Source organism: Thalassophryne amazonica, chromosome 10 (genome assembly GCF_902500255.1).
Source record: "Thalassophryne amazonica chromosome 10, fThaAma1.1, whole genome shotgun sequence".
NCBI classification, from domain to species: Eukaryota; Metazoa; Chordata; class Actinopteri; order Batrachoidiformes; family Batrachoididae; genus Thalassophryne; species Thalassophryne amazonica.
The window spans coordinates 29,777,458-29,803,753 of record NC_047112.1 but is presented as its reverse complement, the minus strand read 5'-3'; the positions used below and the strand labels follow the sequence as shown (position 1 = coordinate 29,803,753).

General features: G+C 39.5%; 1 protein-coding gene across 1 annotated transcript in view; it reads right to left on the bottom strand.

The window, feature by feature from the left end:
* Positions 1-8,623: 8,623 nt before the first annotated feature.
* The window catches only part of acbd6 (acyl-CoA binding domain containing 6), an 81,964-nt gene continuing 64,291 nt past the window's right edge, over positions 8,624-26,296 (bottom strand). Inside the window, exons 7-8 of the mRNA XM_034179679.1 lie at positions 11,505-11,535; positions 8,624-9,355 (exon numbers count right to left, since the gene is read on the bottom strand). Of these exons, the coding sequence (XP_034035570.1) occupies positions 9,201-9,355; positions 11,505-11,535 (186 nt within the window). The 3' untranslated portion in view covers positions 8,624-9,200. The remainder of the gene's footprint in view (positions 9,356-11,504; positions 11,536-26,296) is intronic.

Sequence of the window (26,296 nt, the reverse complement as noted above, 5' to 3'; positions counted from 1 at the left end):
TAAGATTATTTTGTTTGTTATTTTGGCTGTTTTCTCACCCTGAAGTTTATTATATAAGAATAATAAATTTGTTATATTTTGGACTGCGGACCTGGTGGTTGGTCATCCTTGTTGGCTGGAAACAGGGGCGTCACCTTTATGTTATGCCATGGTTTACCCCTAGGCCCGAGTGTAACAACCATATTTACAACTGCAACCATGACCATCTCACTAATAAACAGCTATTTAGGTGCCAAAGTTTGGGTCAGTACCAGTAATGAGGAGGAACAATAATATTTTTGAACAATTTTGCTCAAGTGGTGATGGCTCATGGACTGCACACCTAGGCTGTCAGAGGTATCCTACCACAATTAAACACAGGATCCCTTACCAAAAAGTAGTATATGCAAGTATGTTTCAAGTATACTTCTAGTTTACTTTTTATATACTTATCAGTACTATTTTTTGGTAAGGGATCTCATGATTCACCATCAGAAATAGACATCACTTATGTCCCAAATCAACGTCATTATCAAATGTTTCCTGTTATCAAATGTTAGAGAGTGAGGCGGGTTGGGGAGCTGAAGCAGAAAGGTGAAGAGAAAAGTCACAACAAGCAGCCACCTTTACTTATATGACCACCAATCAAGCAAAAAATGCCACAAACACAAATAATCAGAATTAAACGGCACTAAAAATATGACTCAGTGGGTGAAAACTCAGTTAGATTACGAGCAAGATTTCCATCTAATTAATATATAAAACCCCAACTCAAATAAAGCACATCCACATAAGATAATTTAATTTAGTTGGGACTACATATATTTTAGATGGAAAGCCTACTTATAATTGAACTGAGTTCATCCAATGAGTCAGTATTTTTTTTTTTTTTGAGTGAGATTTCAGCCAAGTTGCTGGACATTATGTGTGCACCTGACAGACTGACAAAGACAGACCAGACCACAAACATCATTCACACCAGCAGCAACAATCCTTGTATAAAAATACATAAAAATCAAAGGACTAAAGTTGCTCATCAAATGACAAGTTCCATCTCCTGTTCTTTCTTTCTAAACAGTTCATTAACATCGTTGTTCAATCCACAGCTGCCCAGTAAATCCACCACGTCCCTCATTTAACCATTGCACATTTAAAATAACCAGTGAAAATTTTAAATATATTTATAAAATGTGATATATATATAGTGGTGTATATGTTACACCTAAATACTAAGACAGAGCGTTTAAATGAATTACTAAGTGAACTTTGGCCACATTATGTGTTGGAGCCAAATGCACTGCTGATGTAGCTGCAAACCAACTAGCAGCCCAGAGTTTCCAAAGTGCCCAACACATAATGCTCTAAATCTAATTGGTTAAACAATATGACAATCCACAGCAGTCCCTGCTTGTTCTAATCAGCAAGGGCGTTGTAATTCTGAAGGCCTGAAAGAGGATTTTTCACCCAGAGACAGCAGGGGGAAATCTGATTGGATAAAATTAAACTGATTTAAACAAAGTTCTCATCCATAAGATCTGTAAGCAGCACAGCTTGGGGAGAGTAGAAATTACTTAATTTCTATGTTGGGAATACCACATTTACCATTAAACTATGTTTCCCCTTGAAATTCTGCAGTAGAAGTTGGGAAAACTGGGCACACTCAGCATACAGTGCATCCGGAAAGTATTCAGTGCTTTACTTTATCCACATTTTGTTATGTTACGGATTATTCTTTGATGGAGTAATTAAAAATTTTTTTCACCTCAAAATTCTACTCACAACACCCCATAATGACAACATTTAAAAATGTTTTTTTAATTTTGCAAATTTATTACAAATAATGATAATAATAAAACAACTAAGAAATCACATGCACTTACTTCGTTGATGCACCTTTGGCAGCAGTGACAGCTTCAGGTATTCTTGAATATGATGCCACAAGCTTGGCGCACCAATTTTTGGGCACTGTTCCCCATTCCTCTTTGCAGCACCTCTCAAGCTCCATCAGGTTGGATGAGAAGAGTCAGTGCACAGCCATTTTCAGATCTTTCCAGAGATGTCCAATCGGATTCAGATCTGGGCTCTGGCTGGGCCACTCAAGGACATTCAGAGTTGTCCTGAAGCCACTCCATTGATATCTTGGCTGAGTGCTTAGGGTCATTGTCCCGCTGAAAGATGAACCGTCCACCAATCTTAGGTCAAGAGCGCTCTGGAGCAGGCTTTCATCGAGGATGTCTCTGTACATTGCTGCATTCATCTTTCCCTCAATCCTGACTAGTCTCCCAGTTCCTGCCGCTGAAAAACATCCCCACAGAATGATGCTGCCACCACGCTTCATTGTAGGGATGGTGCCTGGTTTCCCTCAAACATGATACCTGGTATTCACACCAAAGAGTTCAATCTTTGTCTCGTCAGACCAAAGAATTTTGTTTCTCATGGTTTGTGAGTCCTTTAGGTGCCTTTTGGCAAACTCCAGGCAGGCTGCCATGTGCCTTTTTCTAAGGAGTGGCTTCCATCTGGCCACTGTACCATACAGACCTGATTGGTGGATTGCTGCAGATTGTTGTCCTTCTGGAAGGTTCTCCTGTCTCCACAGAGGAATGCTGGAGTTCTGACAGTGACCATCAGGTTCTTGGTCACCTCCCTGACTAAGGCCCTTCTCCCTTTGATCACTCAGTATAGACAGACAGCCACCTCTAGGAACTAGAGTCCTGGTGGATCCCAACATCTTCCATTTACAGATGATGGAGGCCACTGTGCTCATTGGGACCTTCAAAACAGCAGAAACGTTTCTGTACCCTTCCCCAGATTTGTACCTTGAGACAATCCTGTCTCCGAGGTCTACAGACAATTCCTTTGACTCCATGCTTGGTTTGTGCTCGGACATGCACTGTCAGCTGTGGGACGTTATATGTAGACAGGTGTGTGTGCGTTTCCAAATCATGTCCAATCAACTAAATTTACCCCAGATGGACTCCAAATTAAGCTGTACAAACATCTCAAGGATGATCAGTGGAAATAGAATGCACCCGAGCTCAATTTTGAGCTTCATGGCAAAGGCTGTCAATATTTATGCACATGATTTCTTAGATTTTTTTTTTAATAAATTTGCTAAAATCTTTAAAAAAAAAAAAAAACTTTTCACATTGTCATTATGAGGTATTGTGAGTAGAATTTTGAGGAAAAATAAAGAATTCCATCCATTTTGAAATAAGGCTGTAACATAATAAAATGTGGAAAAAGTGAAGCACTGTGAATACTTTCTGGATGTACTGCATTTATATGTACCTCTAATTTGTAACTAAGTACAGCTCAGGAAAGTAAAAGAACTTCATTAAAGACTAACCAATTTCATGCCTGAAAAAGGGGCCTGTGGTTTGGAGAGCGAGATGCGGTGTCAGAACAGAGGAAAATTGAAGCCCAGTAATGGAAGCATAATGGGCTTAGTGTCAGAGTCCTGCAGACAAGCTGGAAGGCAAGCACGACTGCCGTCACCATCTCTTACCTCAAGCCGGTATAACAGGGGTTTAGGAAGCAACAAAGAGCCAACACTCGGCCCCAAACAGGCTTTAGAGATACACCAAAAGCCTAATGGCTGGATGTGTATGGAATTCATAACAATGAGGTGATCACTGCTCGTCTCTTTGTGGGATTGTAGTGCGTCATGTCTCAGACTCATGTTGAATACTCAAAAGATTTATTCTTAACTCATGTAAGACACCATGCATGTTTCCTTTTGAAAGTGCACAGCAGACACTGCAGAAAGTTTACTGGCAACTGCTGTGGACTTTCCAACAGTGAGTTATTCAGCTGCAGTGTTAAATTTTACTTGCGGTCCCATTCAAAATACTGTTAAATCAACTTTGTTATAAAAATAATATGTTAACTATTATTTATTCAATATATGCGCAAATACGTTAAATAACTATACAAAATGTAATCGTGTACCATATAATACTACGAGCAAAGCGACACGCAGTGTACTGTAAAGTAGCTGAAAAGTTAGAATCTCAATTTACATCAACATTAAAAAAAAAAGATTAAGATGGGCGTAGTTGGGGGGTGTGTAGGGTTAGATTTTTAGCCATGCATTTGCTCCTCAGAAGTATTTACTGAAAAAAGTTTGAAGGACCTAAATTACATGGACCTAAATGAGATTGGTCAGGACCCTTTTTTCTAGTCGTGACAATGCAAATAAAGAGAATGCTTAAAGCGGCAGGGGGTTTAGAGGGCCATAGGGCCCAGAAGCTGAAGACTTTTAGCCATGCTAATACTCTCCAGAAGCATTTACTGAAAAAAGTCTGAAGGACCGAAATGACATGGTGAGATGCTGAAGAGCTTCGCTCGTTCATGTCAGCGACATACACATATTAAACTCATCCATAGTGTAATTGGATGATGACTGTATTGGTGTTGATTTAACACTGTAATAAAGTTGATTTGTGCAGCAAATCCACATGGTTCCATTCCAAATTGTGTTAAACTCTGTGGTTGTTTGTCTTTCAGCTGCCCCCATTTGATCAGGGTGACCATAGTCGATCCAGGACCGATCTGGTTTGGGATTTTGGCAAAGGTCTTTTTTTGTTGGGGGCCCCTCCTGATCCAACTCCAGTTCTACACAGAGAACCACACACAACCCATGTTGTTCCAAAGCAGTCACCCAGCCAAGGACCAATCAAGACCACTTGACTTCTGAGATCTGACGGATCAGGTGAATCCAAAGCAGGATGGCTGCATTAAAGCAACTCGATCATTATGTGAATTATCTATACATGAAATGATTACTGCACATGCAGACCCTGCACTGCCTGTAGCTTTTGAATATGAAATTCAAAAACGGTGTGACCAATTTCATTTACTCATATTATGTTTGAACACCAGAGTGGGCAAATCAAATGGATTGGAGTCCAAGTGGTTTGCAAGTTATTGAGGCCCCGTTTAGCATAGCTAGTGATTTCTTCTTTTAATAATGACTCCAGAATATTACTTTGAAACACTAGTGTTGCAAAGGTTTCTAAACATTCCGGAGCAGTCTTTTGAGTTAACCACAAACTGTTGTGGCACCATCCCCAGCCACACATTCTATTTACTCTTTAATTCCAGATTTACTTTCCATGTTCTGTTGTATATTTTGTGGGATAGACAAACTCATTGACTCACTCTTCTACATTTTTGTTGTGTACGCCTTAAAGTGTTACCAGTGGAATTAATGGTGATGAGGATTTAACACTATTGAATGAGATTATATGCAACTGCGTCAATGTTCATACTGCAAAATGTACTGTGTACCTTTTGGAAAAGAATTGCTCACCCTCTTTTCAAATGTTGTGATCAAGAGAAACACTACACATCAATGCAGACTTCACATTAGGTATCTTATTTAACCTTATGTAGCACTGTGTATTTGTTTTTGAAAGCACTTGAGACAACCACCGTCAAGACAAAAGTGAATCTGAAGTGGTGCCACCCGTGATGACTACCAATGGTGGGCTGCACACCGACTTCTTTGGAAGATCTGTGACAGACTGATGCCTGAGATGTTATCTAATGCCTCATGGCCAGGCCAAATTTCCACTTCAGCAAAATGTGTAGGATTTGAGGGGGGTGATGACGGGTGGAGCATGGGTACTATGTGTTACAAGGCTAAGGATTAAGCCTTGTCTCCGGTTTGCACAAAATGTTGATTTGCATCTTCATGATGCTGTAGTTAAGAACGGCTATCCAGATTTAGTGTATCCTCATCTGATGGTGTGAGCTGAGACAGAGAGTGAACTGATCAAGCAGAGCAAGTAACGCAGATTTGGACTCTGACCATGTGTGTGTGTTTTGTCTGGAGAACACTCAGATCTCTTAAATAACAGTTTGCTTTTTAATACATTGCTGTAATTGATTGTATCACTCTGAAAATGAGCCAAATGTGACTTTAAGGTAGTTTGATGTAAAACATAGATTAAGTGTAAGATTTTAAAAACACTTTTTTCCTTTTTAAGTCCACAGCGGCTGCCAGAATCTTTTGAAGTGGTCAGATTCAATGTACGATTTTTCAAATTAAAAATTTCCCAATGCCTACTCACAGAAACTGAAAAGCACTCAAATGCACATTGAGGTATTTGCTCCAGATTTCAGTAATACAATTTCAGTTCAATGTATTTTAATGGTACTGGTGAAGAGTGCTGGTTCCTGGATCTTAGTCCACGAAGAATGTAGCAACCTTTTTGAAAAAAAATGGCTTTATTGACATGCTAGATTCTGCTGGTGTGGCGTGACATTCATTCCTTCTGAAGGAGACTGAACTGAGGTGTTTACCAACTGTATAACAACTTTTAGTCAGATGTCACCTTAATGGCAGAATGTCCAGAAAAACAACAGGACATCAAGCAGATGTCAGGTGAACTCTTGGATATGAGATATGAGTAACTCTTTGGATGGATTGTATGTTGATATATGTGAGCTTCAACTGCTGTGAGGTGACTGAACAGGAGTCCTTGAGTCTATACAGTAGTGTTCAGAATAATAGTAGTGCTATGTGACTAAAAAGATTAATCCAGGTTTTGAGTATATTTCTTATTGTTACATGGGAAACAAGGTACCAGTAGATTCAGTAGATTCTCACAAATCCAACAAGACCAAGCATTCATGATATGCACACTCTTAAGGCTATGAAATTGGGCTATTACCAGAAAAAAAAGCAGAAAAGGGGGTGTTCACAATAATAGTAGCATCTGCTGTTGATGCTACAAACTCAAAACTATTATGTTCAAACTGCTTTTTTTTTTTTTTTTTTTAGCAATCCTGTGAATCACTAAACTAGTATTTAGTTGTATAACCACAGTTTTTCATGATTTCTTCACATCTGCGAGGCATTAATTTTGTTGGTTTGGAACCAAGATTTTGCTGGTTTACTAGTGTGCTTGGGGTCATTTTCTTGTTAAAACACAGTAGGAGAAACATTCCCATATCATGATGCTTGCATCACTGTCTTCACTGTGAACTGTGGCTTGAATTCAGGGTTTGGGGGTCGTCTCACAAACTGTCTGCGGCCCTTGGACCCAAAAAGAACAGTTTTACTCTCATCAGTCGACAAAATATTCCTCCATTTCTCTTTAGGTCAGTTGATGTGTTCTTTGGCAAATAGTAACCTCTTCTGCACGTCTTTTTATTTAACAGAGGGACTTTGCGGGGGATTCTTGCAAATAAATTAGCTTCACACAGGCGTTTTCTAACTGTCGCAGCACTTACAGGTAACTCCAGACTGTCTTTGATCATCCTGGAGCTGATCAATGGGTGAGCCTTTGACAAACTCACTGACTGTATGCCACACTACTATTACTGTGAACACCCCCTTTTCTACTTTTTTTACTAATAGCCCAATTTCATAGCTTTAAGAGTGTGCATATCATGAATGCTTGGTCTTGTTGGATTTGTGAGAATCTACTGAATCTACTGGTACCTTGTTTCCCATGTAACAATAAGAAATATACTCAAAACCTGGATTAATCTTATTAGTCACATAGCACTACTATTATTCTGAACACTACTGTAGGTGCTCTGACACTTGTATGACTTTGATCCGCGCACTTGCACGAACATCGTCGTGACAATCCCACCCACTGTGTTTCCAGCTGGACACCCTGCTTTGTTCCACTGGCTAATAATTAGCGGATTAAACATTTTCTCTGCAAGTTGGCTGTTGAAAACGGCTCTAATCACTTCCGGAATCACAGAGGAGTGCTCCAGCTGCTGCTTTTCTCTCTCGCGCTTAATGAGGTGGAGAACATATTTGAAGCCATCTAAAAAGGTAATTATTTGCCATATTTATATTGTAATGGCTTGGTAAAACAGTTGCATGTTCATCCCTTCTTGTGTGCAGCTGTAAAAGTATGTTTATGATAGATTTAACATTTTGTTATAATCATTCAGACGAGCTGCGCTCTGATGCAATGTGCTGACGCAACCACTCACGCAGTGTTTTTGACTTGTTTGCATAATGTTCACGTAATTAATGCACGATGGAGATTTTGAACATTTCAAAATTTTCTTTGCACACTTGCACAAAGCTGCGCACAGTTTACAAAGGTTTACAAGTTTGAGACAAGTTTACTCTTGTGCACGGCAGAGTGCATGCAAGTGCGGGGATCAACATTGTGCCTGTGTCAGGGGGCCTTAACTTTCACATGCTAATAAGTGTCAGTATTTCCTTAGTGGATCTTTCAGTTTATAGTGAATATATTACTTTATATTTAAAAACTGCAGTCTTGTTTTTCAGTAACACAGAATTATATGATGGACTTCCCATTAGTGCAGCAGTACTGATGGCAGCCTGATTAAATGTGTAGAGTTGCAGAGGATAAAATATTTTTAAAATAAACCATCAGTACTCTTGGTAGATGTATGACGTTTTCTGGTGAGTAGTAGAAAGCATGGCTCAGTTGGATTTATGTGTTTAAATATGTAAAGACTGTAAAGTGAGATGAGGCCCATTTGTGCTCACATCAGGGACAACAGGCTGATTGATCAGAAGAACATGCACTGGAAACTTTTAATGATGATACATGACAAATAATTAAATCATTATTTGAACTCTACCAACCAAATGAGGAACAAACTGCAGTAATAGAACCAGTCAAAGGGGGCTGACCGGGACCAAAACGCCTGTCAGACCAGAACAGTAAGGGAAGGTAACAACTTTTAAAATCACAGTATATGGAATATAATATTGCAATAGTCATGACATAGAAATACTTTTATAGATAAAATAATTGCTTGGAATTTAAACGCAATGGACAGAAGTAATGTGCAAACTTCCTGTAAAACATATTTAAATCGAAAAAACAAATCTCTAAATCCCCTAAATTTGTGACCTCTTCCTGCAATATAACCACAGTTCTTTAGATAATGTGTTGTGAAACACAGTAAAACTACAAGATTCCATGATCTCACAGTATATACAGTTACACGGCCAAACCGTACCAACTTAAAGTAAATATACAATACATAAATGAATGTAAATGCATGCTGTAGAGCCTCATTTCATTTGTCAAAAAGGAAGTCACCTCAGATATTTGGAAAAAAAAAAAATCTAAACTCTTCCAGTCAATGTCACCAGCTGCTGGGGTTGAACACAGTCTCTTATAAAGAACGGACAGAGGGAATGGTTAGTAAACATAAAGTAAGGATAAGACAAGGGATCGGCGAGGGTAGGGTGAGGGTCAACAGGTGATTTAGCCTTTGGGAGCAGTGTACTGACGCAGTAGAGAAGAAATTGCACTGGATTCAGTCACCTCCTCGGGAAGCGAGCCCTCCATGTCTTTGATAGACGGGTCAGCTCCAGACTTCAACAGCAGCTCTACGATCTCCGCGAACTCGCACGCTGACGCTAGTGAGAGAGGTGACAAAAATGAGTTGTTAAGAGCAGTGGACAAGAAAGTGGTCAAAAGTAGGAATATGACAACCTGAAAACAAAATGACATGAGAAAGCCTGCCAACAGCTACTTATTTTGATAAGTTTTATAAATTTAAATTTATAATGCTGGTGTCCCGTCCTGGACACCAGCATGGACTCCCAAAATTTCCTGTATATTCATTTTGTCAATTGTGCCGGCAGCATGGCCCAAGCAGAGGGTCACCCCTTTGAGTCTGGTCTGCTTGAAGTTTCTTCCTCAAATCATCAGAGGGAGTTTCCTTACCACTGTCGCCTGTGTGCTTGCTCTAGGGGTTGGTAAGGTTTGACCTTACTTGTGTGAAGCTCCTTGAGGCAACTTTGTTGTGATTTGGCGCTATATAAATGAAAAAATGTCATAAAGCATTTAACGCCGCACAAACTGCCTTGGTCTAAAATGCTGCCTCCACTTTTAGTTTCTTTTATTGGTAAAAACATTATGACTTCCTCGACCATTGGCATGTTTAAAGCTGTCAGAAACTTTCAAGAGGGTCTCTGGTGACATCTAGTGAATATTTTATTCACTAGATGTATGTACGTCCCATATGTTCAAACATATGGGACGTATAGAAGTATCTGAGCAGCGACGGTTACACCATTTCAAACGCACGGATTGATTTACATACTGTACGTAAGTAGACCATAAATGAGCCTGTAGACTGCTGTGATGGTATCGAGCAGATCTGAGGAAAAAAAAAGTCATTTCCAATAAGTGCTATAGTTCAATAAAGTACACACAGTGCTCCACATAATGAAAAGCCCATCTGCTTGACACTAGCCTGAACCTGTGCTTCCCTCAAACACTTCATTTCTGCCCCATTGGCAATTTGTGCCCCACTAAAAGGCTCTTCCCTCAGACTCTCCTTTCCATATAGGGGTAGGGAGGTGGGGCGGGATTGGTGTTTCTGGTCTTTAATCCAGTTAGCATGTTGGAGCATCCTGTTGCACCTCTCCCTCGTTTCCTTTTTCCTACTCCTCTGGTTCTGAGTACTCCTCTGTGCTGGTGTCAATCGCTCACTTGCTCCTCTTAAAGAGCAGACTGCCGCTCGGCTGTGATCGCTAATGTCAGCAGCTGAGGTGATTGACAGCCAGTCCTTTTAACCTCCAGTACGTGGGTGGCTAGCTGGCTGAAGAGCGGGTAAGATGTGAAGATGCATCAGAAAGCAACAAGAGAGGCTGCTCTTCTGCAGCTGTATCAGACAAAATAAAATGAGAAACACCTCGGCGTGTTTCTCCATCCATGCTAAAGTGAATTTTATTTAGCCAGCGGTGTATATGCACGTGGCGGCTGTCTCGCCTGGGCCTTGAGCTGTAAAAAGTGGCCGGCCCTCGGGGGAGCCGTAGAGGAGGAGAACAATTTATGGTGAGCAGTAAACCCTCAATTAATCACTTGCCAGCCGCTGTGGCCCTGTGCAAAGAGAGGTGGGAATGAATTTTCATTCTCTGCTATTTGTCTCTTGGAGTTCATCGCTTATGTTTATTAGTCATCTTTTTATGCCCCATCTTAAGGCTCCTGTGTGTGCGCGCATCTCCAGCATGTAACAGCGAGTGATGCAACACACCCACCCTGATGCCACCAAGCCAGGGCGGGCGGGACAGATGGCGTAACCACCTGCACATGTGCACATGCTCAGAGGATAGGAGAACCGCCCCTGTGGGACATGTGCGCTGGGGCATAAGGGGGTCATGAGAGTCTAAGGACCACTGCTGATTTCCTTTGGGAGTCCTGGCAATAATTACACACACATACAGAAGCAGGCAGCCACACGTGCGCACGTCATAGCACAGGACAAAACGCACACATGCACACAAAACCGCTGGATGAAAAAGAGCCGATAAAACTGTAGAGCTGAGAAATAATGAAAGCATGGGAGGAAGAGGAGGGAAACATTCTGAATGTTAGCACAGAGTGGACATGCACAGCAAACAAGCCGCTGTATGTATAAAGGCTGAGTGCACGCCGGCAACATTATGTCAGTGCAAAACACATTTTTTAAAAGGAAAATAAATTACTCTTTTGTTGCAAAATAGGTAATGCATAATGTTGCACAATAAATAATGCATATTAATACCAGAGCAGCCTTACCGTAATGTAGTGCTGTCTGTCCTTCATTGTCCTGCAAACAGAAAAAAAAAACCCAAGTCTTTACTTTGAAACAATTGACAGTATGTGAGATTATGAATTATTCTTCTACAGTCAAGTCCATATGACACAATTTATTCATGAATATTGTAATTTTGTGTCTGTACACCACAGTGGAGTTGAAATGAAACAATAAGGATGTTCTTGTAGACTTCCAGCTTTAATTCAGGAGGGTTAACAAAAATATCATATTAACCATTTGGGAAATTAAGCAGCTTTTATACACAGCATGTGAATTTTCAGAGCCCATAGGTATTTTGACAAACTAAAAATAAGTATTATTGTTAGTGCAAATCATCACCTTTACAGCCAGTTTACTTTACACAAGTCAGGGGATGGATACATGCACATTTCAAAGTCCCTGAATATGTCTTGGACTTCACTGACATCAATCATGAAGGAGTACAAACTGGTTGGTACTCGATGGTAAATGTATCTTGCCTTTGCCTGTTGCATCATCAGTTATGTGGCTTCACCGGATAGTGAAACAGAGAAATATTTTCTCTAAAAATAAGGTCTGAAATTTCAGCTACAGTTTGACAGAAGGCACATGGGAGACTTGAGGCTAGACCTAAACTGTTTTCTTGTTTTAAAATCCTTTTGTGTGACTGATGGGACAGTTGATGCAACAGACAAACATTGTACTAAAATGCACACAATTCTCCAATCACAGCCACAGAAGCTTTTATCTCCGTCGGAGTTGTCATGGATGTCTTGGTGGCTTCCCTCACTAGTCTGCTCCTTGCAGGGTCACTGAGATTTTGAGACAGAGCTACCACACTGTATTTGTTGAAGATTTGTGTAAATGTAGTCCAAGCCGTATTCAGTGACTGAAACATTCATGTATCCATCCCCTGACTAATCTCAAGAAAACTGGCTGTAGAAGTGATGATTTGTGTTCTAAATAATCCTGATACAGGCGCATGTTAAAAGATTGTAACAGGAGCTAAATACATTTTTTGTCAGTTATTTCAGAAAGTGGAAAAATATTATATATTCTAGACTCATTAGATAAAAACTAAAATGCGCCAAGTATTTTTTTCTATTCAATTAAATAATTATGGCCTACAGCTCTAAAAAAAACAAAAAAACACAACAACAACAACAACAAACAAACAAAAGAAATGTATCTCTAAATATTAGAATATTTAAATTTAAAATTTGAATACGTTACAATTTATGAAATATAAATACCATAAATCGCTCAGTCCGGTTAAGTACACACCAAAACAGCTATGTGAAAGACTGCCTACTTGACGGTTGCCCAGAGGACACACACTGACACGCTCCACAATGAGGGCAAACCACAGAAAGTCATCGCTGAAGGGACTGGCTGTTCGCAGAGTAATGTATCAAAGCATAATCATGGAATGCTGCCTGGAAGGGAAAAGTGTGGAAAGAAAAGATGCACAAGTAACAGGGATGAATACAGCCTTCAGAAGATTGTCAAACAAAGCCGATTCAAGAACTTGGGGGAGATTTCCAAGGAGTGGACTGAGGCTGGCTCAAGAGATGACATGCACAGACATGTCCAGGGAATCTGCTACAAGTGTTGCATTCACAATGTCAGAAGCATGTTGCCTGGGCTAACAAGAAACAGAATTAGACCCCACTGTACAGTGGCCCAAAGTCCTCTTTTTGGATAAAAGTAAATTTTGCATTTCATTTGGAAATCAAGGTCCAGGAGTCTGGAGGAAGAGTCGAGAGTCACAGAATCCAAGTTGTTTGAAGACTAGTGTGACGTTTCCACAGTCAGTGATGACTTGTGGTGCCATGCCATCTGCTGGTATTGGTCCACTGCATTGTATCAAATCACAAGTCAACACAGTCGTCTATCAAGAGATTTTAGAACCTGCTGAAAAACTTGAGGGTGACGCTCTCAGAATCCAAGTTGTTTGAAGACTACGTAGTGTGACGTTTCCACAGTCAGTGATGATTTGTGGTGCCATGCCATCTGCTGGTATTGGTCCACTGCACTGTATCAAATCACAAGTCAACACAGTCGTCTACCAAGAGATTTTAGAACCTGCTGACAAACTTGAGGGTGACGCTGATTTCCTTTTTCAGTAGGACTTGGCACCCTGCCCACAGTGCCAAAACTATCAGTAACAGGTTTGCTGACCATGGTGTTACTGTACCTGTTTGGCCCCATAGACAATACCTCATAGAGTATCTGTGGGGTATTGTCAAGAAGAAGAAGAGGATGAACAGCAGACCCAACAATACAGATGAGTTGAAGGCCGCTGTCGTAACTTATCAGTGCCACAGGCTGATCACTTCCATGCCACACTGCACGGTGTGAAGTAAAAAGCGCTGATAAAACCTTCTTACCTCTTAATTAGGTCATGCTTACCACATAAATACACAACTTCTACATATAACCTGCTCAGACTGCAAACCAGAGGCGAATGTAGCCAGAAAGAGGGTGTGAAGACATTTTTTCCATATTAATTACTATTTATAATATTTATATTATATTTATTTATTTACTATTTATAATATACTATTTATAAATAAATAGGTGTTATTTTTATAGGTGTTATGTATAACACCTATAAAAATAATAAGCTTTTGTTTATCTGTGGAGACTTCAATATGGATTTCCTCAATCCTCATTGTCAATCACATATAGATGAATTTATTAATTCCGTATTTAGTATGGGATTGTATCCAGTAATTACTCACCAAACTAGGATAACTAGGAATTCATCAACACTTATTGACAATATATTGACAAACATTACTACGGGAAACATAATGGGTGGACTTCTCATTAGTGATATCAGTGATCATCTGCCTGTTTTTGTTGTTTTCAATTCATTAGTTGATAAAATTGACCATATTAATATTACAAACTTCACAAGGAAAATAACAAAGGAAACAATGGAAAAGCTTAGGGCAGATTTAAGACAGCAAAACTGGAGTGACATTTACATTGAGGATGTTGATCAATCTTACGAATTATTCATTTCTATTATTTCTAATTTATATGACAGACATTGTCCTTGTGTGTTAAAAAATGGAAAAAAGCTAAGCAAAGATAAACCTTGGATCACTAAGGTACTTCTGAATGCATGTAAAAAGAAAAATCTTTTGTATAAGCAGTTTTTAAAATCTAGAACAATTGAAGCTGAGATAAGATATAAGTCATATAAAAACAAACTAACTTACATTATGCGATCATGTAAAAAGCAGTATTATAGTGATTTATTGGAAAAAAATAAAACGAATATAAAGGGTACTTGTTGTTAAATGAAATCATAAATAAGAAAAAAAAGATGTCAAAGAATATCTGCATATTTTTATGCAAATACTGACACAATTGTTAAAGAAAACAAAGCTATTGCAGATCATTTTAATGGTTATTTTGTTAACGTGGGTAAAAACTAGAAACAGTTCGTGATTCAATGTTTATTAGAGGAACGGATGAAAAAGAAATTATTGATATAGTTCACAAACTTAAAGGGGAAAAAAAATCAACTGATGGTGACCGTTTTGATATGTTTTTGGTTAAAAATATTATTGATTGCATTGTTAAGCCTTTAACATATACCTGTAATTTGTCATTAATGACTGGGAAATTTCCTTTCAAAATGAAAATAGCTAAAGTGATCCCATTGTTCAAATCTGGTGACAAGCATGTCTTTTGCAATTATAGGCTAATCTCCCTCTTACCACAATTTTCCAAAATTCTGGAAAAGGTATTTGAAATTAGGTTAAACGATTTTTTAACTAAACATCATATCCTTAACGAGCACCAATATGGTTTTAGAAAGAATCGCTTCGTTGGCTGTGATGGATTTCGTTGAACAAATTACCAACGCGATTTAAAATAAGCAATATACTGTAGGAGTTTTTTATTTATTTACAGAAAGCATTTGATACTATAGATCATACCTTGCTACTGGACAAATTACAGAAGTATGGTATCAGGGGATTGGCACATGACTGGATAGCGAGTTACTTAGACAGTAGGCATCAGTGTGTCCACTTTGGTGGGACAAATTCTGAGTTTTTGAAGATTACTTGTGGGGTGCCCCCAGGTTCAGTCCTTGGGACACTGTTGTTCCTTTTGTCTATTAATGATATATGTTTGGTTTCTAAGTATGTAAGTTGTATTTTATTTGCGGATGATACAACTGTGTTTTGTAGTGGGGATCATTTGGGACAGCTCCTGGACAAGATGGAGAACGAATTACATAAATTTAAAAAATGGTTTGATTTAAATAAATTATCGCTCCATTTTGGTAAAACTAAGTGTATAATATTTGGGAATAAGACCAGGAATTTAAGTAAAAAAACTACTACTACATGATACTGAAATTGTAACAGATACAAAATTTCTTGGTGTTCATATTGATGATAGATTAAGCTGGAAAACACATTAACTATGTTAAAACTAAAATGTCAAAAGCCATTGCAATTCTGCACAAAGCCCAGGACTTCCTCACCCAACATGCACTGACCACTTTATATCATGCATTGCTTGTTCCATATATGACATATTGTGTCGAGGTTTGGGGAAATACATACAGAACTAATACTAAACCAGTTTTTCTGTTGCAAAAGAAAGCTATAAGAATTATCAGTAATAAACCATATCGAGAGCCAACAAATTCATTATTTGCTTGTCTGCAAATTTTAAAATTCTGGGACTTGGTTGATTATATTACAATACAGATTATGTATAAAGTTAAAAATAAGCTTTTGCCTCTACATATTCAGAATCTGTTTAAAATGAGAGACTCCAGCTACTGTTTGAGAGGAACATTATTATTTGAGAAATTGAAGATCCATACTACTGTTAAAAGTCAGTGTTTCCGTCAGGGGTGTTAATATTTGGAATAATTGTCCTGATAATATTAAAATACTTGGTACATTGGTTGGTTTTAAAAGGCTTTACAAAAAGAGTATATTTACCCATTATAGGCTGAAGGATTACGTTTATATTTTGTCACTGTTCACTCTTACTTGTTTGGTTGTGTTTTGAAATTTTGCGATTAAGTTCAATTGTTTATGTACTTTTTTCCTCTCTTTTCTTGTACAGTTATTATGACCATATGTGTAGGTTTGTATGTATAAGTATATATATGTGTGTATGTGTATATATGTATATGTGTGTATATGTATATATACATTCTTTATTTTTAATGGTATAAGGGGATGCTGCTTATACGCTTTGCTTCTGCCTTCACCCTTTCGGCCACACGGGTTTTCGTATGTTGTTTTTTTATGTTCTGTTGTTGCCTTTGTTGTTGCTCAGTTGTGTGCCGGATAAATAAATAAATAAATTCAATTCAAAAAATAATAACATTTTTAACAACTAAAATGTTTACATCAGTATTACTCTGGGCCTGAGTTTTACTACAGTTCTGCAATGTTTAATTGATGAGCTATATAAAAATAAGTTTACTTAATTTAACTTTTCTGCATAACTACATAGCTTATATCTAAGCTCAGGCATCAGTGGGTCTGTTTGGGGTTGTAGCTTTAAAATCAGTCTCTTTAGAGTTCAGGAAGCCATAAATATGAAAAAGATTCTGGCTCTTGTGGTTAGTATGTGTGTGATAGTTGTTTGAGGTTTGATCAACAAATAAACTCTGATCAACAAATAAACTCTGTTGTCAAAGCAAGTTTTTTCCCAGTTCCGTTTTATGGCTAAAGTAAAAATCCTTCCTCAGTAGATGTGATCTTCAGATGGCTGTTCATGCTTTCATCAGCTCTAGACTTGATTACTGTAATGTTCTTTATGCTGGTGTTAACCAGTCTTCTCTTGCACACCTCCAACTTATGCAAAATGCTGCTGCTTGTCTTTTGATAAACACTTCCAGAAGTGAGCATATTACACCTGCCTGTTACTCACGCCACTGGCTTCCAGTTTATTTCAGAAGTGATTTTAATGTTTGTTTTTAAAGCTATTAATGGTCTTGCACCATCTTGTCTGAAATTTTAACTCTCTGCACTTAGAATAGGACATTACGGGTGTCTGGTCAGCTTTACTTAGATGTTCTGAGGTCAAAATATAAACTCTGGGGTGATTGTGTTTTTGCGGTAACTGAACTCAGACTGGAACAAGTTACCTCCTGAGTTACGCACTATTTCTGACACAGCACTTTAAACTTTAAATCAAACTTCAAGGCTTATTTATTGAAACTGGCTGACAATACCTGGTGGTGTTAATTCTATTGTACACTTGTTTAATTTTTGTGAATTCTTGTTTCTTGATTTTTACTCTCAAACACTTTGGAGACTGTCTGACTGCTGTAAGGGGCTATAAAATAAATGTTGATTTGATAGTAATCTTATCAAGCAAACATGGAGGTTGTGATAACAATTTGGGATAAAGGCAAAGAAAAGGTGAACATGTGCTATATATATATACAGTAGTGTTCAGAATAATAGTACTGCTATGTGACTAAAAAGATTAATCCAGGTTTTGAGTACATTTCTTATTTTGTGTGTGTGTGTGTGTGTATATATATATATATATATATATATATATATATATATATAGGCCCTCTACTGGTGGTTGGCTCTCACTTCCTGTTTCGGAGCACAGCAGTGTTTTGGTGTATCTGTTAGCTGTTTAATCTGCGTAGTTAGACTGATCTAGATAACTAGATAAGGATTTGTTTCACAGTGTAATCTTAACGTGCCTTAACTAAAGCACTCCCTCTGCTGAATTCACCTCTAAATTATTTACACATTATTCACTTTGTGTGTTTTTAGGAATCCGCTAGCTTAGCGCAGCTACTAGCTTTTAGCCGGTTTAGCATGGCGGCTTTTCCTGTCTCTTCCGCACGTCTCTGCTCTGGGTGTGAAATGTTTAGTTATTCCTCTGCCTCCTTTAGCAGTAATGGTACTTGTAATAAGTGTAGCTTATTCGTAGCTTTGGAGGCCAGGCTGGGCGAATTGGAGACTCGGCTCCGCACCTTGGAAAATCCTACAGCTAGCCAGGCCCCTGTAGTCGGTGCGGACCAAGGTAGCTTAGCCGCCGTTAGCTGCCCCCCAGTGGATCCCGAGCAGCCGGGAAAGCAGGCCGGCTGGGTGACTGTGAGGAGGAAGCGTAGCCCTAAACACAAGCCCCCTGTACACCACCAACCCGTTCACATCTCTAACTGTTTTTCCCCACTCGGCGACACACCCGCCGAGGAACAAACTCTGGTTATTGGTGACTCCGTTTTGAGAAATGTGAAGTTAGCGACACCAGCAACCATAGTCAATTGTCTTCCGGGGACCAGAGCAGGCGACATTGAAGGAAATTTTAAACTGCTGGCTAAGGCTAAGCGTAAATTCGGTAAGATTGTAATTCACGTCGGCAGTAATGACACCCGGTTACGCCAATCGGAGGTCACTAAAATTAACATTGAATCGGTGTGTAACTTTGCAAAAACAATGTCGGACTCTGTAGTTTTCTCTGGCCCCTCCCCAATCGGACCGGGAGTGACATGTTTAACCGCATGTTCTCCTTGAATTGCTGGCTGTCTGAGTGGTGTCCAAAAAATGAGGTGGGCTTCATAGATAACTGGCAAAGCTTCTGGGGAAAACCTGGTCTTGTTAGGAGAGACGGCATCCATCCCACTTTGGATGGAGCAGCTCTCATTTCTAGAAATCTGGCCAATTTTCTTAAATCCTCCAAACCGTGACTATCCAGGGTTGGGACCAGGAAGCAGAGTTGTAGTCTTACACACCTCTCTGCAGCTTCTCTCCCCCTGCCATCCCCTCATTACCCCATCCCCGTAGAGACGGTGCCTGCTCCCAGACTACCAATAACCAGCAAAAATCTATTTAAGCATAAAAATTCAAAAAGAAAAAATAATATAGCACCTTCAACTGCACCACAGACTAAAACAGTTAAATGTGGTCTATTAAACATTAGGTCTCTCTCTTCTAAGTCCCTGTTGGTAAATTATATAATAATTGATCAACATATTGATTTATTCTGCCTAACAGAAACCTGGTTACAGCAGGATGAATATGTTAGTTTAAATGAGTCAACACCCCCGAGTCACACTAACTGTCAGAATGCTCGTAGCACGGGCCGGGGCGGTGGATTAGCAGCAATCTTCCATTCCAGTTTATTAATTAATCAAAAACCCAGACAGAGCTTTAATTCATTTGAAAGCTTGTCTCTTAGTCTTGTCCATCCAAATTGTAAGTCCCAAAAACCAGTTTTATTTGTTATTATCTATCGTCCACCTGGTCGTTACTGTGAGTTCCTCTGTGAATTTTCAGACCTTTTGTCTGACTTAGTGCTTAGCTCAGATAAGATAATTATAGTGGGCGATTTTAACATCCACACAGATGCTGAGAATGACAGCCTCAACACTGCATTTAATCTATTATTAGACTCTATTGGCTTTGCTCAAAAAGTAAATGAGTCCACCCACCACTTTAATCATATCTTAGATCTTGTTCTGACTTATGGTATGGAAATAGAAGACTTAACAGTATTCCCTGAAAACTCCCTTCTGTCTGATCATTTCTTAATAACATTTACATTTACTCTGATGGACTACCCAGCAGTAGGGAATAAGTTTCATTACACTAGGAGTCTTTCAGAAAGAGCTGTAACTAGGTTTAAGGATATGATTCCTTCTTTATGTTCTCTAATGCCATATAACAACACAGTGCAGAGTAGCTACCTAAACTCTGTAAGGGAGATAGAGTATCTCGTCAATAGTTTTACATCCTCATTGAAGACAACTTTGGATGCTGTAGCTCCTCTGAAAAAGAGAGCTTTAAATCAGAAGTGTCTGACTCCGTGGTATAACTCTCAAACTCGTAGCTTAAAGCAGATAACCCGTAAGTTGGAGAGGAAATGGCGTCTCACTAATTTAGAAGATCTTCACTTAGCCTGGAAAAAGAGTCTGTTGCTCTATAAAAAAGCCCTCCGTAAAGCTAGGACATCTTTCTACTCATCACTAATTGAAGAAAATAAGAACAACCCCAGGTTTCTTTTCAGCACTGTAGCCAGGCTGACAAAGAGTCAGAGCTCTATTGAGCTGAGTATTCCATTAACTTTAACTAGTAATGACTTCATGACTTTCTTTGCTAACAAAATTTTAACTATTAGAGAAAAAATTACTCATAACCATCCCAAAGACGTATCGTTATCTTTGGCTGCTTTCAGTGATGCCGGTATTTGGTTAGACTCTTTCTCTCCGATTGTTCTGTCTGAGTTATTTTCATTAGTTACTTCATCCAAACCATCAACATGTTTATTAGACCCCATTCCTACCAGGATGCTCAAGGAAGCCCTACCATTATTTAATGCTTCGATCTTAAATATGATCAATCTATCTTTGTTAGTTGGCTATGTACCACAGGCTTTTAAGGTGGCAGTAATTAAACCATTACTTAAAAAGCCATCACTTGACCCAGCTATCTTAGCTAATTATAGGCCAATCTCCAACCTTCCTTTTCTCTCAAAAATTCTTGAAAGGGTAGTTGTAAAACAGCTAACTGATCATCTGCAGAGGAATGGTCTATTTGAAGAGTTTCAGTCAGGTTTTAGAATTCATCATAGTACAGCAACAGCATTAGTGAAGGTTACAAATGATCTTCTTATGGCCTCGGATAGTGGACTCATCTCTGTGCTTGTTCTGTTAGACCTCAGCGCTGCTTTTGATACTGTTGACCATAAAATTTTATTACAGAGATTAGAGCATGCCATAGGTATTAAAGGCACTGCGCTGCGGTGGTTTGAATCATATTTGTCTAATAGATTACAATTTGTTCATGTAAATGGGGAATCTTCTTCACAGACTAAAGTTAATTATGGAGTTCCACAAGGTTCTGTGCTAGGACCAAATTTATTCACTTTATATATGCTTCCCTTAGGCAGTATTATTAGACGGTATTGCTTAAATTTTCATTGTAACGCAGATGATACCCAGCTTTATCTATCCATGAAGCCAGAGGACACACACCAATTAGCTAAACTGCAGGATTGTCTTACAGACATAAAGACATGGATGACCTCTAATTTCCTGCTTTTAAACTCAGATAAAACTGAAGTTATTGTACTTGGCCCCACAAATCTTAGAAACATGGTGTCTAACCAGATCCTTACTCTGGATGGCATTACCCTGACCTCTAGTAATACTGTGAGAAATCTTGGAGTCAGTTTTGATCAGGATATGTCATTCAACGCGCATATTAAACAAATATGTAGGACTGCTTTTTTGCATTTACGCAATATCTCTAAAATCAGAAAGGTCTTGTCTCAGAGTGATGCTGAAAAACTAATTCATGCATTTATTTCCTCTAGGCTGGACTATTGTAATTCATTATTATCAGGTTGTCCTAAAAGTTCTCTAAAAAGCTTTCAGTTAATTCAAAATGCTGCAGCTAGAGTACTGAAGGGGACTAGAAGGAGAGAGCATATCTCACCCATATTGGCCTCTCTTCATTGGCTTCCTGTTAATTCTAGAATAGAATTTAAAATTCTTCTTCTTACTTATAAGGTTTTGAATAATCAGGTCCCATCTTATCTTAGGGACCTCGTAGTACCATATCACCCCAATAGAGCGCTTCGCTCTCAGACTGCGGGCTTACTTGTAGTTCCTAGGGTTTGTAAGAGTAGAATGGGAGGCAGAGCCTTCAGCTTTCAGGCTCCTCTCCTGTGGAACCAGCTCCCAATTCAGATCAGGGAGACAGACACCCTCTCTACTTTTAAGATTAGGCTTAAAACTTTCCTTTTTGCTAAAGCTTATAGTTAGGGCTGGATCAGGTGACCCTGAACCATCCCTTAGTTATGCTGCTATAGACGTAGACTGCTGGGGGGTTCCCATGATGCACTGTTTCTTTCTCTTTTTGCTCTGTATGCACCACTCTGCATTTAATCATTAGTGATCGATCTCTGCTCCCCTCCACGGCATGTCTTTTTCCTGGTTCTCTCCCTCAGCCCCAACCAGTCCCAGCAGAAGACTGCCCCTCCCTGAGCCTGGTTCTGCTGGAGGTTTCTTCCTGTTAAAAGGGAGTTTTTCCTTCCCACTGTAGCCAAGTGCTTGGTCACAGGGGGTCGTTTTGACCGTTGGGGTTTTACATCATTATTGTATGGCCTTGCCTTACAGTATAAAGCGCCTTGGGGCAACTGTTTGTTGTGATTTGGCGCTATATAAAAAAAAAAAAATTGAATTGAATTGAATGGTCTATTTGAAGAGTTTCAGTCAGGTTTCAGAATTCATCATAGTACAGAAACAGCATAAGTGAAGGTTACAAATGATCTTCTTATGGCCTCAGACAGTGGACTCATCTCTGTGCTTGTCCTGTTAGACCTCAGTGCTGCTTTTGATACTGTTGACCATAAACTTTTATTACAGAGATTAGAGCATGCCATAGGTATTAAAGTCACTGCGCTGCAGTGGTTTGAATCATATTTATCTAATAGATTACAATTTGTTCATGTAAATGGGGAGTCTTCTTCACAGACTAAGGTTAATTATGGAGTTCCACAAGGTTCTGTGCTAGGACCAATTTTATTCACTTTATACATGCTTCCCTTAGGCAGTATTATGAGAAAGCATTGCTTAAATTTTCATTGTTACGCAGATGATACCCAGCTTTATCTATCCATGAAGCCAGAGGACACACACCAATTAGTTAAACTGCAGGAATGTCTTATAGACATAAAGACATGGATGACCTCTAATTTCCTGCTTTTAAATTCAGATAAAACTGAAGTTATTGTACTTGGCCCCACAAATCTTAGAAACATGGTGTCTAACCAGGACTGCTTTTTTGCATTTGCGCAATATCTCTAAAATTAGAAAGGTCTTGTCTCAGAGTGATGCTGAAAAACTAATTCATGCATTTATTTCCTCTAGGCTGGACTATTGTAATTCATTATTATCAGGTTGTCCTAAAAGTACCCTGAAAAGCCTTCAGTTAATTCAAAATGCTGCAGCTAGAGTACTGACGGGGACTAGAAGGAGAGAGCATATTTCACCCATATTGGCCTCTCTTCATTGGCTTCCTGTTAATTCTAGAATAGAATTTAAAATTCTTCTTCTTACTTATAAGGTTTTGAATAATCAGGTCCCATCTTATCTAAGGGACCTCTTAGTACCATATCACCCCAATAGAGCGCTTCACTCTCAGACTGCAGGCTTACTTGTAGTTCCTAGGGTTTTTAAGAGTAGAATAGGAGGCAGAGCCTTCAGCTTTCAGGCTCCTCTCCTGTGGAACCAGCTCCCAATTCGGATCAGGGAGACAGACACCCTCTCTACTTTTAAGATTAGGCTTAAAACTTTCCTTTTTGCTAAAGCTTATAGTTAGGGCTGGATCAGGTGACCCTGAACCATCCCTTAGTTATGCTGCTATAGACTTAGACTGCTGGGGGTTCCCATGATGCACTGAGTGTTTCTTTCTCTTTTTCCTCTGTATGCACCACTCTGCATTTAATCATTAGTGATTGATCTCTGCTGTCTTCCGCAGCATGTCTTTTTCCTGATTCTCTCCCCTCAGCCCCAACCAGTCCCAGCAGAAGACTGCTCCTCCCTGAGCCTGGTTCTGCTGGAGGTTTCTTCCTGTTAAAAGGGAGTTTTTCCTTCCCACTGTCGCCAAATGCTTGCTCATAGGGGGTCGTTTTGACCATTGGGGTTTTTCTGTGATTACTGTATGGCTTTTGCCTTGCAATATAAAGCGCCTTGGGGCAACTGTTGTTGTGATTTGGCGCTATATAAATTAAATTGATTTGATATATATATACACACACACACACACAGTAGTGTTCAGAATAATAGTAGTGCTACACTCAACAAAAATATAAATGCAACACTTTTGGTTTTGCTCCCATTTTGTATGAGATGAACTCAAAGATCTAAAACTTTTTCCACATACACAATATCACCATTTCCCTCAAATATTGTTCACAAACCAGTCTAAATCTGTGATAGTGAGCACTTCTCCTTTGCTGAGATAATCCATGCCACCTCACAGGTGTGCCATATCAAGATGCTGATTAGACACCATGATTAGTGCACAGGTGTGCCTTAGACTGTCCACAATAAAAGGCCACTAAGAAAAGGTGCGGTTTTGTTTTATTGGGGGGGATACCAGTCAGTATCTGGTGTGACCACCATTTGCCTCATGCAGTGCAACACATCTCCTTCGCATAGAGTTGATCAGGTTGTCAACTGTGGCCTGTGGAATGTTGGTCCACTCCTCTTCAATGGCTGTGCGAAGTTGCTGGATATTGGCAAGAACTGGTACACTCTGTTGTATACGCCGGTCCAGAGCATCCCAAACATGCTCAATGGGTGACATATCTGGTGAGTATGCCGGCCATGCAAGAACTGGGACATTTTCAGCTTCCAAGAATTGTGTATAGATCCTTGCAACATGGGGCCGTGCATTATCCTGCTGCAACATGAGGTGATGTTCTTGGATGGCACAACAATGGGCCTCAGGATCTCATCACGGTATCTCTGTGCATTCAAAATGCCATCAATAAAATGCAACTGTGTTCTTCGTCCATAACAGACGCCTGCCCATACCATAACCCCACCGCCACCATGGGCCACTCGATCCACAACACTGACATCAGAAAACTGCTCACCCACACGACGCCACACACGCTGTCTGCCATCTGCCCTGAACAGTGTGAACCGGGATTCATCCGTGAAGAGAACACCTCTCCAACGTGCCAAACGCCAGCGAATGTGAGCATTTGCCCGCTCAAGTCGGTTACGACGACGAACTGGAGTCAGGTCGAGACCCCGATGAGGACGACGAGCATGCAGATGAGCTTCCCTGAGACGGTTTCTGACAGTTCGTGCAGAAATTCTTTGGTTATGCAAACCGATTGTTTCAGCAGCTGTCCGAGTGGCTGGTCTCAGACGATCATGGAGGTGAACATGCTGGTTGGATGTACTGCCAAATTCTCTGAAACGCCTTTGGAGATGGCTTATGGTAGAGAAATGAACATTCAATACATGAGCAACAGCTCTGGTTGACATTCCTGCTGTCAGCATGCCAATTGCATGCTCCCTCAAATCTTGTGACATCTGTGGCATTGTACTGTGTGATAAAACTGCACCTTTCAGAGTGGCCTTTTATTGTGGGCAGTCTAAGGCACACCTGTGCACTAATCATGGTGTCTAATCAGCATCTTGATATGGCACACCTGTGAGGTGGGATGGATTATCTCAGCAAAGGAGAAGTGCTCACTATCACAGATTTAGACTGGTTTGTGAACAATATTTGAGGGAAATGGTGATATTGTGTATGTGGAAAAAGTTTTAGATCTTTGAGTTCATCTCATACAAAATGGGAGCAAAACCAAAAGTGTTGCGTTTATATTTTTGTTGAGTATATGTGACTAAAAAGATTAATCCAGGTTTTGAGTATATTTCTTATTGTTACATGGGAAACAAGGTACCAGTAGATTCAGTAGATTCTCACAAATCCAACAAGACCAAGCATTCATGATATGCACACTCTTAAGGCTATGAAATTGGGCTATTAGTAAAAAAAAGTAGAAAAAGGGGTGTTCACAATAATAGTTGCATCTGCTGTTGATGCTACAAACTCAAAACTATTATGTTCAAACTGCTTTTTAGCAATCCTGTGAATCACTAAACTAGTATTCAGTTGTATAACCACAGTTTTTCATGATTTCTTCACATCTGCGAGGCATTCATTTTGTTGGTTTGGAACCAAGATTTTGCTGGTTTACTAGTGTGCTTGGGGTCATTGTCTTGTTAAAACACCCATTTCAGGGGCATGTC